Source organism: Gobio gobio, assembly GCF_949357685.1.
Source record: "Gobio gobio genome assembly, chromosome: 9".
Taxonomy (NCBI): Eukaryota; Metazoa; Chordata; class Actinopteri; order Cypriniformes; family Gobionidae; genus Gobio; species Gobio gobio.
The window spans coordinates 44,799,653-44,814,763 of NC_137115.1; the positions used below are offsets into that span (position 1 = coordinate 44,799,653).

General features: G+C 45.7%; 1 protein-coding gene across 1 annotated transcript in view; it reads left to right on the plus strand.

Moving 5' to 3' along the window:
* Window positions 1-1,808: 1,808 nt before the first annotated feature.
* hydin (HYDIN axonemal central pair apparatus protein) overlaps window positions 1,809-15,111 on the plus strand; it is a gene marked incomplete at its 5' end in the record, with an annotated part of 99,790 nt that continues 86,487 nt past the window's right edge. The window contains one exon of the mRNA XM_079826164.1: window positions 1,809-1,886. Coding sequence (XP_079682290.1) covers window positions 1,809-1,886 — 78 coding nt within the window. The remainder of the gene's footprint in view (window positions 1,887-15,111) is intronic.

Below are 15,111 nucleotides of genomic sequence, written 5' to 3' on the forward strand. Positions count from 1 at the left end.
ACAGACCTACTGTGAGCTAAGAGGTTGTTAATCAATGGTATTTGCTTCTGCTGAAGCCCTTTTTTTATTTTAGCTCGTTTTAAAAAGAATTGTGTTTAACAATGGAATTCCTGGTAAAAAAAAAAAAAAAACTGCATTACCCATGATGCTGTACAGAAAATTACACCAATCAGAGAGTCTAAAGGCTTGTTCGACTTCATGCAGAGCTGCGTAGACCGATCAGCGGCTGAAATTTTGTCTGACTTGAGACAGCATTGATGCCACGTTGCGATTTATCAAAATAAATCTGATAAAAAAATATTGACCCCGCTTCATTAGTATTTAAATAGGCTTATGTTTAACTTTATTCTTGTACAAACAGATGCTGTATTAAACAGTACGCAAAGTATTGAATAAAAATGTCGACTTCCGACTTCACGTCTCCATTTTCAGCTCCTCCCAGACTGCAAACGGCAACTCTCATTGATCAGTTACATCCAGCCACAGCCGAAGTTGAACGCAACTAAAAATAGCAACACACTCCAAAATAGCTCTTTAGCTCCGCCCACTCCCATTAAGTAGCTACTGCGAATGACGTAATCGAGTCGATCTCCTTACGCTCTCAAAATACTGAAATTTTTGGCTATATACATATTTTGATTCACTCTTTTTAGCTGATTAGCTTGGTTCATGGCTTATAACTCTTTAACAAACTATTTTAAAATCCCTATGGCCGGAACCAACGTTACTGAAAAGGGGGGCAGGCACCGTTGCACTCTTGAGACTGATATTCAAGTAACATGGCTTCTCACACAATATTTTTTTATTTTATTTTGTTTATCGGGAATTGATTGGATCGTTGTGGTTTGCTATTGCTGTGATGTCATGTGGGTGACAGGTTGTCCTGCCCTCACACCAGTAAACACGTCATCAGAAAAGATAAGTCGTTGCAAGTGGGAGATAAATAATTTATTATCAATACTTCAATATTCCATTAAAAACAAGAATGGTCAACTTTGATTTCATGGTGACTTTAATTTAGTAGAAATTACATGGGGACGGACTGTTTGCCTAATGTTATACTGAACAGTAGTCAGGAAAAAGCTGTTTTCATACTTGATGTGGTGTATCTACTGCTGACTGACCACCTCAATATAGTAAGTATGAATGTAAAGTGTAAAATAAAAGTTTTTTCAAGTGTATTTTCTCTGACATTGTTCCATGACATATGAGTATGCTATCTACAGTCTACACTTTACAGTTCCTTTAGATTTTAATCAAAATACGAGCACAAGTTACGTTTTGTTTGTGTTTTTAAGTTGCTATGGTAGAGATAACCTCAGCTACTGCTGCTCGGGCCCATAACTCACAGCGAATCCCAGGGCGTCTTAGGACACGCTCACCAATCAGAGAACTGTTTACTGAGAACGTTCAGTACCCCGGTGCCATGGCCACCGCCGCCATGGTAACCACCAAGCTCAAAGTTGAGAAATGTACGCTGACGGAAGAGCCTTCACAAGAAATTAGCTGGGATTTTAAACTAATTGTGTATTATATTTATAATTCTAAGACTTAGGTTGTAATGTAGCTATGTTGTTATTTGACAAATATCAATTTTAAACGTCCTGGACGTTTTTTAAACGATAAACATAACTTTACTAAACAATTGACCTAGCACGCGAATGGCGTCTAGCCACCTGCTTCTCGATTAACGTTAAACGTTTCTCGTACATGTTTCGCTTGTCATCGACAATCAGTCCGTTTGTTTCAAAATGCCAGCCTCTAATGTCCAAACATCTCACTCAAACCTCCGCAGTTCACGCGAGAAGATGTCAGTGGGATTCAAAACCAAAGTAGTGGCACCCCGAAATCCCAAGATGGTAAAACGGGAGACAAATTCCGCAAAGGTGAGCGCTTTCTTAATACTTTGTTTTTAAATCCTGATGTTACCCTTATCGTGCATTAAATCTCTGCCTCCAAACGGAGCACTAACTATTGTAACTTCAACCAAGGGTTTTCAAACTATCATGGCAAGGACCCCCCAAATATGATGAACCTTTTGTTAGGGACCCTCTTCCTAAAACCCATCTATTTGTATGTATGAAAAATAAATAGTGAAGTGGACATTATAAATACAACATATTGTTTCCAAACTTAAATTGGCTATGTATAAATGAAGATGGACTTATTTTTATAAGCAACTTTCACAATAAATGTATGTAAGCAGGCAGCTTACGTACTGTGTTAAGAAAACAACCCCAGTGAGCAAGATAAAGGGGATTATAGTGAAGAAAAACTCACTAGAAAGATACAAAGCAAACATATACAATTCTGATAAGTATGTATACAGCAAGAAAGGAGAGAAACATTTAGAAATGAGACAGTTAGAATGTTATTTATACATTTTTACTTTGTCTTTTTATTCTCTGACATTTTCTGGGGACCCGTTAAAAACCTTCTGGAGGACCCCAGTTGAAAACCCCTGACTTAAACCACTATTACCTACACTATAACTACTCACAAAAGTTAATTTACTTACCAGACTTGGTAAACTAGTTATTAAAAGTGAACCACATCCTAATCTACATTTTTTGATGGAGTGTAGGGTGAATAAATGAATAAGTGCTTTTTGATGTTCCTTTTTTGATTTTCAGTTGGTTGTTTGAAGGTGGATAATTGTTGACAAACACAAAAATGGAAGAATCTGTAAAACCTGTTCATTGTACAATCATTGGCCACTTTATTAGGTACACCTTGCTAGTACTGGGGTTTGCCTTCAGAACTGCCTTGATTCTTGGTGGTATAGATTCAACAAGGTGCTGGAAACATTCCTCAGAGATTTTGGTCCATATTGACATGATAGCATCACGAAGTTGCTGCAGATTTGGCGCCTACGTACGTATCCATGATGCCAATCTCCTTTTTCATCACATCCCAAAGGTGCTCTAATTGATGGAGATCTGGTGACTGTGGAGGCGATTTGAGTATAGTGAACTCATTGTCATGTTTAAGAAACCAGATTGAGCTTTGTGACATGTCACGTTATCCTGCAGGAAGTAGCCATCCTTCTGATAGCCATCCATCCAATCTTCTATTGGTACACTGTGGTCATAAAGGGATCGACGTGGTTTGCAACCATACTCAAAATACCATTACACCACCGTCACCAGCCTGAACTATTGATACAATTCAGGATGGATCCATGCTTTCATGTTGTTTACGCCAGATTGACCCTACCATCTGAATGTCAGCAGAAACCGAGACTCATCAGACAGGGCAGCATTTCCCTTTCATAGGTTCACTCAACGCTGCAAACCGTCGCTATGGGAACATCTTTGGTGTGACAAATGTCTGAAGCCCTTATACCATCACACCAATAGAGTGCCGAAGTAATGACGTCACTTTGTAGGCCAAAACGCGGAAGTGAGTTAGCATTTTAGCCCTATGGGTTCCCTCGCCCTAAAGTCTATGGGTTTTTTGAATGGGTTTTTGCTAAATCGCCTGAAATAAGGTCTGTGGTTAACAAAGCCTCTATATATTTTCACGTTTTAATCTATGACATAAAACACACTAGTTATAACCTGCTTGTGATTTTTTAAGACTTTATTGTGTCTTAAAAACGATGGTTGCTAACAAGTTGCTAAAAGGGACTACATCCTTTGGCGGGGACTTTAGACGTCATCGTGACAAACAGGCAATCTCTCACTAGCCCGCGTTTCAGCCTAAGAATGAAGAACTTATGTGGGGTGAATAAATCGCGCTATTCGCGCAAAGTTGGATGCTTGAACATTTGGAGTTTACTCTCTACACATGTTTGTCTCGTTGAGAAATGGCTGACATGGGCTGTGTTTACAAGTCTTTTTGTGTTAAAATTTGTGTTACTGTTAATGTGTGACAAAACTTAGTTTTAAGACTTTTTCAGTCGATAATGTAGTTGTTTAAAGCTCAAATCTGTGGTTTATTTATAAGAAGAGTGCCTATTTAAACATTTTATCTGGTGTTATCGGAGTTGTGAGCTCCAGTGAGTCAGCGGCGGTCAGCGCTTGTTTAGCCGGCGAGAGTTGACTTTCCTCGGCTAGTCCTTCGGCCGTCTGCCGCTGGCTCTGATGTCTCTGTGGCGTCTGCAGCTATATTTAGTCTTGTGGAGATTTAACGGCCCATATTTGCTCTCATGGATCTATAATTTGTTCCCTGGCAAATCGTTTAGGCTGAGTGCAAAGATAAGTTTCATTACTTGTTTATTTTTAGGCTATAACTGTACGTTACCGTTGTAAGTTAGCCGACTAGCACTGACTTTGAATGTTTTACTGAATTGTTTGCTTTATTTCATGTGTAGCTTATTATACGTTTTGTATTATTGATCATACATAAACTTGCATTTAACAAAAAGAGACTGGGTTGTGTTTCATGTCATTTAATGTTATCACAGTGATAATCATATTGTCTGAAAAAACATTAACAAAAGATAAATCTCAGAGAGGCACGCATAAACAAAATTAGTTTCTAACATTTTTGGAAAAAACGAATGGGCAATATTTCTCATGAAAAAGTGGATAAGTGTTCATACACAGCGCAGATCATAATGAGCGAGCGTGCTTTTAAATAAAGTTTGAGGAAGCTTGATGATGACGTTGATCCGCGACCATGGTGTGCTGTAGTCCGTTTATAGCCTACCGTTAGCATTTTATATCTGACGGCTTTATTTGGGCTTCAAAATGTATACATTTTGGATTAACTTGTAAAGATTATCTTGGTAGACAAAACGTGTAAGGGTCATTACTCTTTGTTGAACACAGATCTTATTTTTTGCGATTTTCCAAAAGTCTATGGGGAAAATGAATGGCTTTTTGATCGAGGGAACCCATGCGCCGCTAACTTCCGGGTTGGCCTACAAAGTGACGTCATTACTTCGGCACTCTATAGACCCTTTTCACAGACTGTGATGACTCGTTTTAACTGTCATCAATATTGTAAATCCTGCAACGTTTTTTGTATTTTAATTTTTTTTTTAAATATATGTACATTTATAATAGTAATATTTTGTATTTTATTACTTTTGCATCAAATTACAAAAAACAAGTTATCGCTGATGTGAGGGTGTTTCTAATACAGCGTCTATGGGAGTGATGGTAAAAATGAACATATTTCTCTCTTTTGACTGCCGTTATCAAACTCAATCTATTTTTTCCCTCTTTTTGAGTGACGTCACGTATGCTAGGCGTCACATCAGATTTAATTTCTTCAGGAAGCGGCTCTTTCTGTGCCCATTGGAAATTTCTCGTGTTCATAGTGTGATAAGGTTCGATGTATGTGGGTGAGGAAAGGACGAAGGCGGGGTCGGCGTGACTGGGACTCGCGATTTTATTCTCAGAACTTTGTATACAAACAAAATAGGCGCTTGTGGGCGCATCAACACAGCAAACACTCTCAAAAGTAAGTCAGCTTAATCACTCAGTTTCAAATGCGTTTCTCAGGCAGGCAGTCACGCAAGGTCCCAGTCCAAATTCTCTCTCCCAACTCTCTCCCCGCTGCAGCTTATATGCAGTCTCTCCATGCCAATTACTGCAATCAGACACAGGTGTTACTCATCTGCACTTGACCTACTTACTCACCACTCGGCTCGGCTCTCTCTCTCCCGCTACAGACCTTGCAAAACCACACCCCCTCTGCCACATACCCCGACCGCCCGAATCAGGCCGGGGAGCAATCCGGCCTGCAGCCCCCCCCCCCACCCCTCCTGGAGAGGAAGTCAGCCACAGCCATCTGAACACCCGGCCTGTGGACCACCTTGAATTTAAAAGGCTGTAAAGCTAGATACCAACGGGTGATCCGCGCGTTGGTATCTTTCATGCGGTGGAGCCACTGCAAGGGGGCGTGGTCCAAACAGAGGGTGAACTCCCGCCCCAAGAGGTAGTAGCGAAGGGTGAGAACGGCCCACCTGATGGCCAAACACTCCTTCGCTATGGTGCTGTACATCGTCTCTCTCTTAGAGAGCTTTCGACTGATGTACAGCACTGGCCGCTCTTCAACCTCCACCTCCTGGGACAGGACTGTCAGTCTGTAGGAGAAAAGGGAGAGAAAAGTTAGGAGCTTGTAAGAGCGGTCCACCACACAGAGCAGCCTTTATCTGAGTAAAAGCCTGCTGGCACCGCTCCATGCACTGAACCGTATCTGGTACCTCCTTTTTAGTTCGATCAGTCAGCTGGCTAGCGAGGTCCGAATAGTTAGGCACAAACCTCCTGTAATATCCTGCTAGCCCCAGGAACTGTCTAACCTCCTTTTTGGTCTTGGGTCTCGGACAGGTTGCAACAGCTGCGGTCTTGTCAATTTGGGGACGCACCTGACCATGACCCAAGTGGAAGCCCAGATACTTTACTTCCACCCGCCCAATTGCACACTTCTTCGGGTTGGCGGTGAGCCCCGCCCTTCTCAGCGACTTCAGGACAGCTCGCAAATGCTGCATATGAGGCTGCCAGTCTGCACTGTAGATAATGATATCATCTAGATAGGCAGCGGCATATGCAGCATGCGGCCGGAGAATTCTGTCTATCAGACGCTGGAAGGTCGCAGGAGCCCCGAACAAGCCGAAAGGAAGGGTGACAAATTGGTGTAATCCAAACGGCGTGGTGAAAGCGGCCTTTTCTTTGGACATAGGAGATAAGGGGATCTGCCAATATCCCTTTGTTAAGTCCAGTGTCGACTAAAAACGAGCGGTCCCTAGCCGATCAAGCAACTTGTCAACCCTCGGCATTGGGTAAGCATCAAACTTTGACACCGCGTTTACTTTACGATAATCCACACAGAACCGGACCGAGCCGTCAGGTTTAGGAACTAAAACTATCGGGCTCGCCCAGTCACTGTTGGACTCTTCTATTACCCCCATGTCTAACATAGCCTCTAATTCTGTCTGAACTACCTTTTTCTTGTGTTCAGGCAAGCGATAAGGCCGGCTGCGAACCACAACCCCCGGCTCCGTCTCAACGTGGTGCTGAATGAGGTCGGTCCGGCCAGGTAGGGGCAAGAACATGTCAGCAAACTCTGCTTGTAACCGTTGTACGTCAGTGAGCTGCGAGGGTGAGAGGTGGTCTCCCCCAGAGGCCAGAGCGAGAGATTGAGGTTTTTGGACCGCCTCTGGCCCGAGATCCTCCTCTCCACTCACTACCATCGCTAGCATCACTGACTCGGCCTCAGACCATTTCTTTAACAGGTTGAGGTGGTAAATTTGACGTGCCCCGTCCCTATCTGACCGTATCACCTCATCACCTCAGTTGAGATCTCCAACTCGCCGTGTGACCTCAAAGGGCCCTTGCCACTTTGCGAGTAATTTAGAGCTAGACGTAGGGAGTAATACAAGCACTTTGTCTCCCGGTGAAAATTGAGTCTAGTGCCTCTGTTGTGCTGCTGTGTCTGTTTGTCCTGAGCCTGTAACAAATTCTCCATAGACAGCCGCCCCAAAGTGTGGAGTTTTGTTCTCAGGTCCAGGACATACTGAATTTCGTTCTTACTCGCGGAAGGTCTGTCCTCCCAAACCTCTCTAAGGACATCCAGCACCCCCCGAGGCTGGCGTCCATAGAGCAGTTCAAAGGGGAAAAACCCAGTGGAGGCTTGGGGGACCTCGCGGACAGCGAACAACAGAGGCTCTAGCCATTTATCCCAATTTTTGGCGTCCTCGTGAACGAACTTACGAATCATGGCTTTTAATGTGCGATTAAAACGCTCGACCAGACCGTTCGTTTGTGGGTGATAGACACTGGTGCAAATCGATTTAATGCCCAACAATTCGTAAAGCTCGCGGATTGTCCGTGACATAAACGCCATGCCCTGATCGGTGAGAATCTCTTTTGGGATTCCCACCCGGGAGATTAAAGAGAACAGCGCGCTCGCAACACTTTTCGCTGAAATAGTGCGGAGCGGAACTGCCTCAGGATATAGCGTTGCGTAGTCGACGAGGACTAACGCAAAGCGATGTACTCGTGCTGACCGTTCTAATGGCCCGATGAGGTCCATACCAATTCGTTCAAAGGGGACCTGCATCAACGGAAGGGGGCACAATGGTGCTTTTGGGGTGGCCGGTGGATTCACCAATTGACATTCACGACAAGACGCACACCACTTGCGTACATTCTCGTGAATGCCCGGCCAGAAAAACCGGGCCATGAGACGGTTTAGTGTAGCCGTTTGTCCTAAATGCCCGGACATTGGATTAGAATGAGCCGCCTGGAAAAGCATTTCCCGGGGGCTTTTAGGTACCAACAACTGGGTTGTATCTTGTTTTGACTGGGCGTCTTGGGTTACCCGATACAACCTATCTTTTATAATTGAAAAATAGGGATAGGAGAGAGGTTGGTCAGGGTGGAGGAGGTGGCCGTCGATGGAACGGACCTGACTAAACGCGTGTTTGAGCGTCTCATCCTGGGACTGTTCCAGGGGAAACTTCCCCGTGTACACACCGTACCTTAACCAAGCGGCTATTACCCAACGCCTTAGGCTGAATCAGGCTTTGATGGATGGAGGTCTGGTTACAACCTGAATCCACCAAAGCTTGATAAGTACCCCCCTTGATACTCACGGGTACCTGGTACAGTCCGGCTTGATCGGGGGCAGCTTGCGGCGCATCAGGGACCCGGATCAGTGTCCCCACCTCCATCCCTGGACACCGATCAATAAAGTGTCCCGGGTCCCCAAAACGCCAGCAAGCTGGCCCAGACTTCTCCTCCGCCCTAGTGGGAATTGGCGTGGAGAGAGTGCCGTTGAGGATGAGGAGGGGAACGGGTCGGAGGTCACTCCCCCTCCCCTGGGCGCCGGTCTGGGAGCTGCCGGTGCCTCGGGCGGAGCACCCGTCCTCCATCTCGGCGCTGGTCTGGGCAGCATCCCACCGCGAGACCTGGGAAGGGGGACAGGTTTGGAGAGAGGAGGGGAAGGGGAAGGAGAAGAGAAAGAGAGAGAGAGAGATGCCGATGGCAGGGGCTCGCCGACCCGGTGGCACGCCACCATTTGATCCTCCGCCAGCTGGATGGCCTGGTTCAGCGACGTCGGGCGGTGGCACTGGGACGAACTGCTCCAGCACCACTCGATCTATGATTCCCTCGACGTCACTCCTGTCGGCCATCAGCCACCTGCGACATGAGTCCCGGAGCTGGTGCGCAAAGGCAAAGGGCGACCGGACTCTTCGAGAGCCAGGGTCCGGAACCTCTGGCGATGTTGTTCCGGGGTCTGGCCGACCCGCTGAAGGATGGCACGCTTTAGGTCGTCGTAGACCAGGAGATTCTGGACTGGCAGTTGGGGGCGGCTACCTGTGCCTCTCCGGACAGCAATGGCAGGAGCCGCATTGGCCAGTCCGCCCTGGGCCATCCCCGTGCCTCAGCGGACCTCTCAAAGAGGTCGACGAAAGCCTCAGGGTCGTCCTCTAGACCCATCTTGTTGAGAGGCAGCGCTGCGATGGAGTCTTTGGCGGGGGCGGGGACGGCCCGAATCTCCCGGTCCATCCAGCTCCGGAACAGCTTGCGGTCTTCCTGCTGGGCACGGAGGAGGACCTCGAAGTGTTTCTCATGCTCCTCCCTCACGGCCAGCAGTTCCTGGTGGTGTTCTTGGTGGAGACCCGCGAGCGATCGTACGATGCCGGCAAGTGGCGTTCCCGCCGGAGTTTGCATGGCGGCGGCGATCTTCTTCCTTTCCCGGGTTTCGGCACCAGTGTGATGAGGTTCGATGTATGTGGGTGAGGTAAGGAAGAAGGTGGGGTCGGCGTGACTGGGACGTGATTTTATTCTCAGAACTTTGTATACAAACAAAATAGGCGCTCGTGGGGTCCCAGTCCAAACTCTCTCTCCCAACTCTCTCCCCGCTGCAGCTTATATGTAGGGATGGGCAACAGTGGTCAAGTAATCGAGTACTCGAACGTGACAGCGATCATTGATCATGAGAACGATGATCGCCCTGAAAAAAATATATTTGTCTCTTTTTTTTATTGGTTATTGCGTCGTTTTGCGCGGTACCGGAGGTCTGATTGGTTAGCGTTATACAGCCTCCAGACCGCGGCGAAATAAAGTGAAACTGAGGCGTGCACTGCAGTGATGTCTGGAATCACTGTGATCATTAAATGGTTAGTGCAAGATGTGCAGCGCCAATCTGTCATAGCCTACATAGCATTATAATGAGAACACAATGGAAATAGAATGCTGTAAATTCGCTGTGCTTAGTTCCCCGTGTATCAGCTGTTAAAGGAAATCCACAGAGAAACGAGAATACTCAGACTAGCGCGTGAAGTTCATGTGCGCATTCGCGTCCTTTTCTGCAGATGCACGTTGTAAGATTACTTTTATGTTGTCTATCTGATTAATCTAATATAAAACGCATTTGGTCGAGCTTAATAAGCTAGCAAAGCGCTGCTGTTATACCGGCTGTTGTTCATTCTCTTCAGTTTCAGCTCAAACGCATATTTCATGCTCAACATGATGGTTTAGAGACAGCTATCTAAAAAGAATATGACTATTTCTTTCTCAGAATCATTGATATTAGTAATGCAGCAGTGCTATACTGTTCTCGTATTTTTTAACAGTAGACCTAGTTTATTTAAAGTTGTTTTTCGTTATGAGTTCGAAAATGCGCAGTGATGTCTGTAAACGCTTCGATCATGAATAATAAAATGAAGTGCATGATGTGCAGAGTAAATCTGTCAAAGCATTATAATGAGAACACGATTTTAATAAAATGTTGTTTCTGTGTGCTTTCGTTGTCCGTGTATCAGCGTTGTTAGGGGAAGAGCGCATTCAAAATGTTTCAAACCCTTCGCCTGTAAAATCTAGCACGCTGAAGTTCACGTGTGCATTCACGTCCTTTTGTGTTGATTTATGTCGTAATAGGTTCATAATAATCTTCATATTAATATTGATATAGGGTGCGATTGGTTGAGTTAATTAACCAGCTAGCAAGCTCTGCAGGGTGGTGTTATTTCACAGTTTCAGCTCAAAGGTAATGCTCGATATTACTGACTTGGTTATTTGAGACGGTCATTTTATAAAGATGTTTATTTTTCAAAGACATTTATGCATAATAATCTAGCAGTTATTTTTTGTTTTATATGTTCATGTTTTCATGTCACGTTTGTATTTGTCAACAACCATTTTCATAACAGTTTTCATTATCTCAATGACGGACATGCCCCGCCCCCTGCACATGCCCCGCCCCCGAGTAATCGTTTTTGAGACCTATCGATGATCGAAATGAGAAATTGACAAAAATGCCCATCCCTACTTATATGCAGTCTCTCCATGCCAATTACTGCAATCAGACACAGGTGTTACTCATCTGCACTTGACCTACTTACTCACCACTCGGCTCGGCTCTCTCTCTCCCGCTACAGACCTTGCAAAACCACACCCCCTCAGCCACACATAGATACCCTTTTCAGAGCAGTTTTACTCCTCTTAAGCGGACACGATGAGCTCCAGGAGATGCATCGACCCGAATCATTCGTTCGGGGTTCTATACAGGTTGACCACCTTTTGACAGAAAGCGCATTAGCACATGTGCCTCCTGTTTCTGCAGACGCCAGAGGCTTTCTGCAGTTAGGAAATGTATTGGCACCCACAGTACAGTATAGAGCAGTATTGGGCCTGCCTGAGGTCTCGCAATGGATTCTACGTACCGTTCTCCACGGCTACACCATCAAATTCTGCAAAGGCCCACCTCTTTCCTGCGGGGCGCTTTCCACGACGGTGTGTCCTTGGGAGGCCCCTGCTTTGAGACAAGAAACTGTGTCTCTCTAAGAGAAAGGGGCTATAAAAGAGATACCTCCCACTCAGGCAGAGGCTTCTACACCCGTTATTTTGTTGTGCCCAAAAAGGATGGTGGATTGCGTCTGATTTTGGACTTGCTTCGCTTAAATATTGCGCTCAGTGTGAGCAAATTCAAAATGTTGACGTTGAAGTCCATTCTGTCTCAGGTTCCAACTGGAGATTGGTTTGTGACCATCAATCTAAAAGATGCGTATATCCAAATCTAGATCATCAAGAGACACAGGAAGTTCCTCAGGACAAAGCTTACCAATACGTCTCCTTCCATTCAAACTAGCCTTAGCTCCTCTGACATTTACGAAATGTATGGACGCTGCTCTGGCCCCATTGCGGCTCCAAATCTTGAACTAACTGGACGATTGGCTGATATTAGCTGAATCCCAGGAATTGGAGATAGTTCATCGAGACTTTGTTCTCTGCATTTCAAAACAGGTCGTCTAGTCAACGTTGGTCTATGCCACAGACTGATGGACCTTATGGCAGCAGCGTCCCCTGTAGTTCAGTTGGGCATTTCAATGGTGGGTCAAGAGTCAAGTGATCTCACCCCATTGCCAACCTTTCCGCAAAGTCCTGGTTACACACAGAGGCTTTCGTGCTCTGCGTCCAAGGACGAGGCTCCCGCTGCTCCGCAGAAGAGTTCAGTTAGGGAAGTGCTGTCGTTGCAAGACGATCATGACGGACGCATCCCTTACGGGTTGGGTTGGCGGTTTATCGGGGACGCCCGACCTTTGGAGGCACATAAATCGTTTGGAGCTGCTAGCAGTGTTTCTGGCACTCAAGCAGTTCTTACCCTATCTGAAGGAGTATCATGTATTGGTCAGGACGGACTACATGACTGTAGTTTCGTACCTGAATCGTCAGGGAGGGCTACGCTCTCGCCCCCTGTACAGGCTGGCAGAGTGTGTGCTTCTCTGGGTGCAGACCAGTTTTCTATCAGTCAGGGCAGTTCACATTCCGGGTCATTTGAACCTAGGGGCAGACCTACTCTCGAGGCAGGGCTTGGATCCCGGAGCTTGGAGGTTGCATCCTCAGGTGGTGGGCCTCATGGCAGAGGTTCGGTCGAGCGGACGTAGATTTGTTTGCTTCAAGCACGACTACACACTGCCCGCTCTGGTTTTCTCTGTCACCGCCGCCGCCTATGGGGATAGATGCTCTGGCCCATACATGGCCCAGGACCAGTCTCTTTGCTTTTCCACCGGTTCGCTTGCTCTCAGTGGTGCTGCTCAGAGTGCAAATGGACAAGGTAGGACACCTGTTGTTGGTGGCCCCTCGCTGGCCCACTCAGATTTGGCTTTCAGATCTGGTCTGTCTGTTAGTCGGCCCTCCGTGGGAGGTTCCCCTCAGACCAGACTTGCTGACTGAAGCTCAGGGTATGATCCGGCACCTCCATCCGGACTTATGGAAGTTGTGGGTGTGGCCCCTGAGCTGGGCGTGTTAAGATGTTCTGGTCTCTTGGCGGAGATTACATCCTTAACTTGAGAGCCCCCTCCACAAGGCGTCTTTATTAAGTGGAAGCTGTTTACCTTTCTTAGCCATTGGAGTTTGTGACAGAAAAGGTGGGCTCAAAACTGTTCTCCTGATGGCTCTGTCCTCTCTAAAGAGAATATGGGACTTGCAGGCTCTTTCTATCAGTCCTTCTTGTATGGACTTTGTCCCAGGGCTGGTTAAAGTCTTGTTGCGACCAAGGCCAGGTTATGTTCCCAAGGTCGCTTCAACCACGTTTCATTCCCAGCAAGTGGTCTTGGAGGCTTTTTCCCCTCCTGGCGCAGAGGTTGGGAGTGACGTGCGACCCCTTGGTCTTTGCCTGGTGCGGGCGTTGAAGATCTATGTCGACCGTACATCCCTGAGTAGGGAACGAAATGTTGCGACTCCGGCCATTCCCCTAAGTTCGAGTAGTAGCTTCCCTTGTCTTGGAAATCTAATGATATGACACCTTGCACGCTGATATGAAGCATACGTGACGTATTCTTGGGGCGGTCACTGGCCAATTAATTGGCGTTTGGTGTTCCCATAGCGACGGTTCGCAGCGTCTCGTTACCTACTCAGGGAACCAAGGTTGCATACATAACTGAGACGTTTTTTTCAATCTTCTACTATCCAATTTTGATGAGCCTGTGCAAATTGTAGCCTCAGTTTCCTGTTCTTAGCTGACAGGAGAAGAGTGCGTGTGGTCTTTTGCTGCTGTAGCGCATCTGCTTCAAGGTTCGACATGTTGTGCATTCAGAGATGCTCTTCTGCAGACCTCAATTGTAACGAGTGCTTATTCGAATAACTGTTGCCTTTCAGCTTAAACCAGTCTGGCCATTTCTCAACCATACCACAATCAATGTCACTTAAAGAATTAGTTCACCCAAAAATAAAATTTCTGTCATTAATTACTCACCCTCATGTCGTTCCAAACCCGTAAGACTGTTCATCTTCGGAACACAAATAAGTTAATTTTGATGAAATCCGAGAGGTTTCTTTACCACGATTGGGCAGCAACGTCATTGCAACTTTCAAGGCCCAGAAAGGTAGTAAAGATATTGTTAAAATAGTCCATGTGACTACAGTGGTTAATGCAATGAAACGATAATAATTAAGAAGAGACACTACTTTTTGTTCGCAAAAAAACATACAAAAATAACGACTTTATTCAACAATTTCTTCTCTTCCATGTCAGTCTCCCACGTTGTTCACATAGTAAACACAAAGCAGCGTTTCCGGGTTCTACGTCAGAACTCACTCAGGCTCATTATTGGCCGATGCTATTCACATGAGCACCACGAGTGTGTGATGCTGACGCAGGAGCTGGCCAATAATGAGCCGGCGTAGGAGACTGACATGGAAGAGAAGAAATTGTTGAATAGTCATTATTTTTGTTAGTTTTTTGTGCACAAAAAGTATTCTCGTCGCTTCATAATATTAAGGTTGAACCACTGGAGTCATTTTAATGATGTCTTTACTACCTTTCTGGGCCTTGAAATTTGCAGTGACGAAACCTCTTGGATTTCATCAAAAATATCGTAATTTGTGTTTAAAAGATGAACGAAGGTCTTACGGGTTTGAAAAGACATGAGGGTGAGTAATTAATGACAGAAATTTCATTTTTGTGTGAACTTAAACGGTCTCCATGTAAACAACAAAAGTGCAAAACGATGATGCCGTGCACATCCGTATTACTTGTTTCATCGCCATCTAATGGCCTAGCAGCAGAATACAGCGATTTTAGTCATTTTCGCAGATCTGTGTAAATGGGAATCGTTTTGACAATGGAAAAATACTATACGTGGAAAACTACATGGAAAAACTTCTCTGTTTTAAGCATATCGTTGTCGTGTAAACGTACCCTAAATCACCT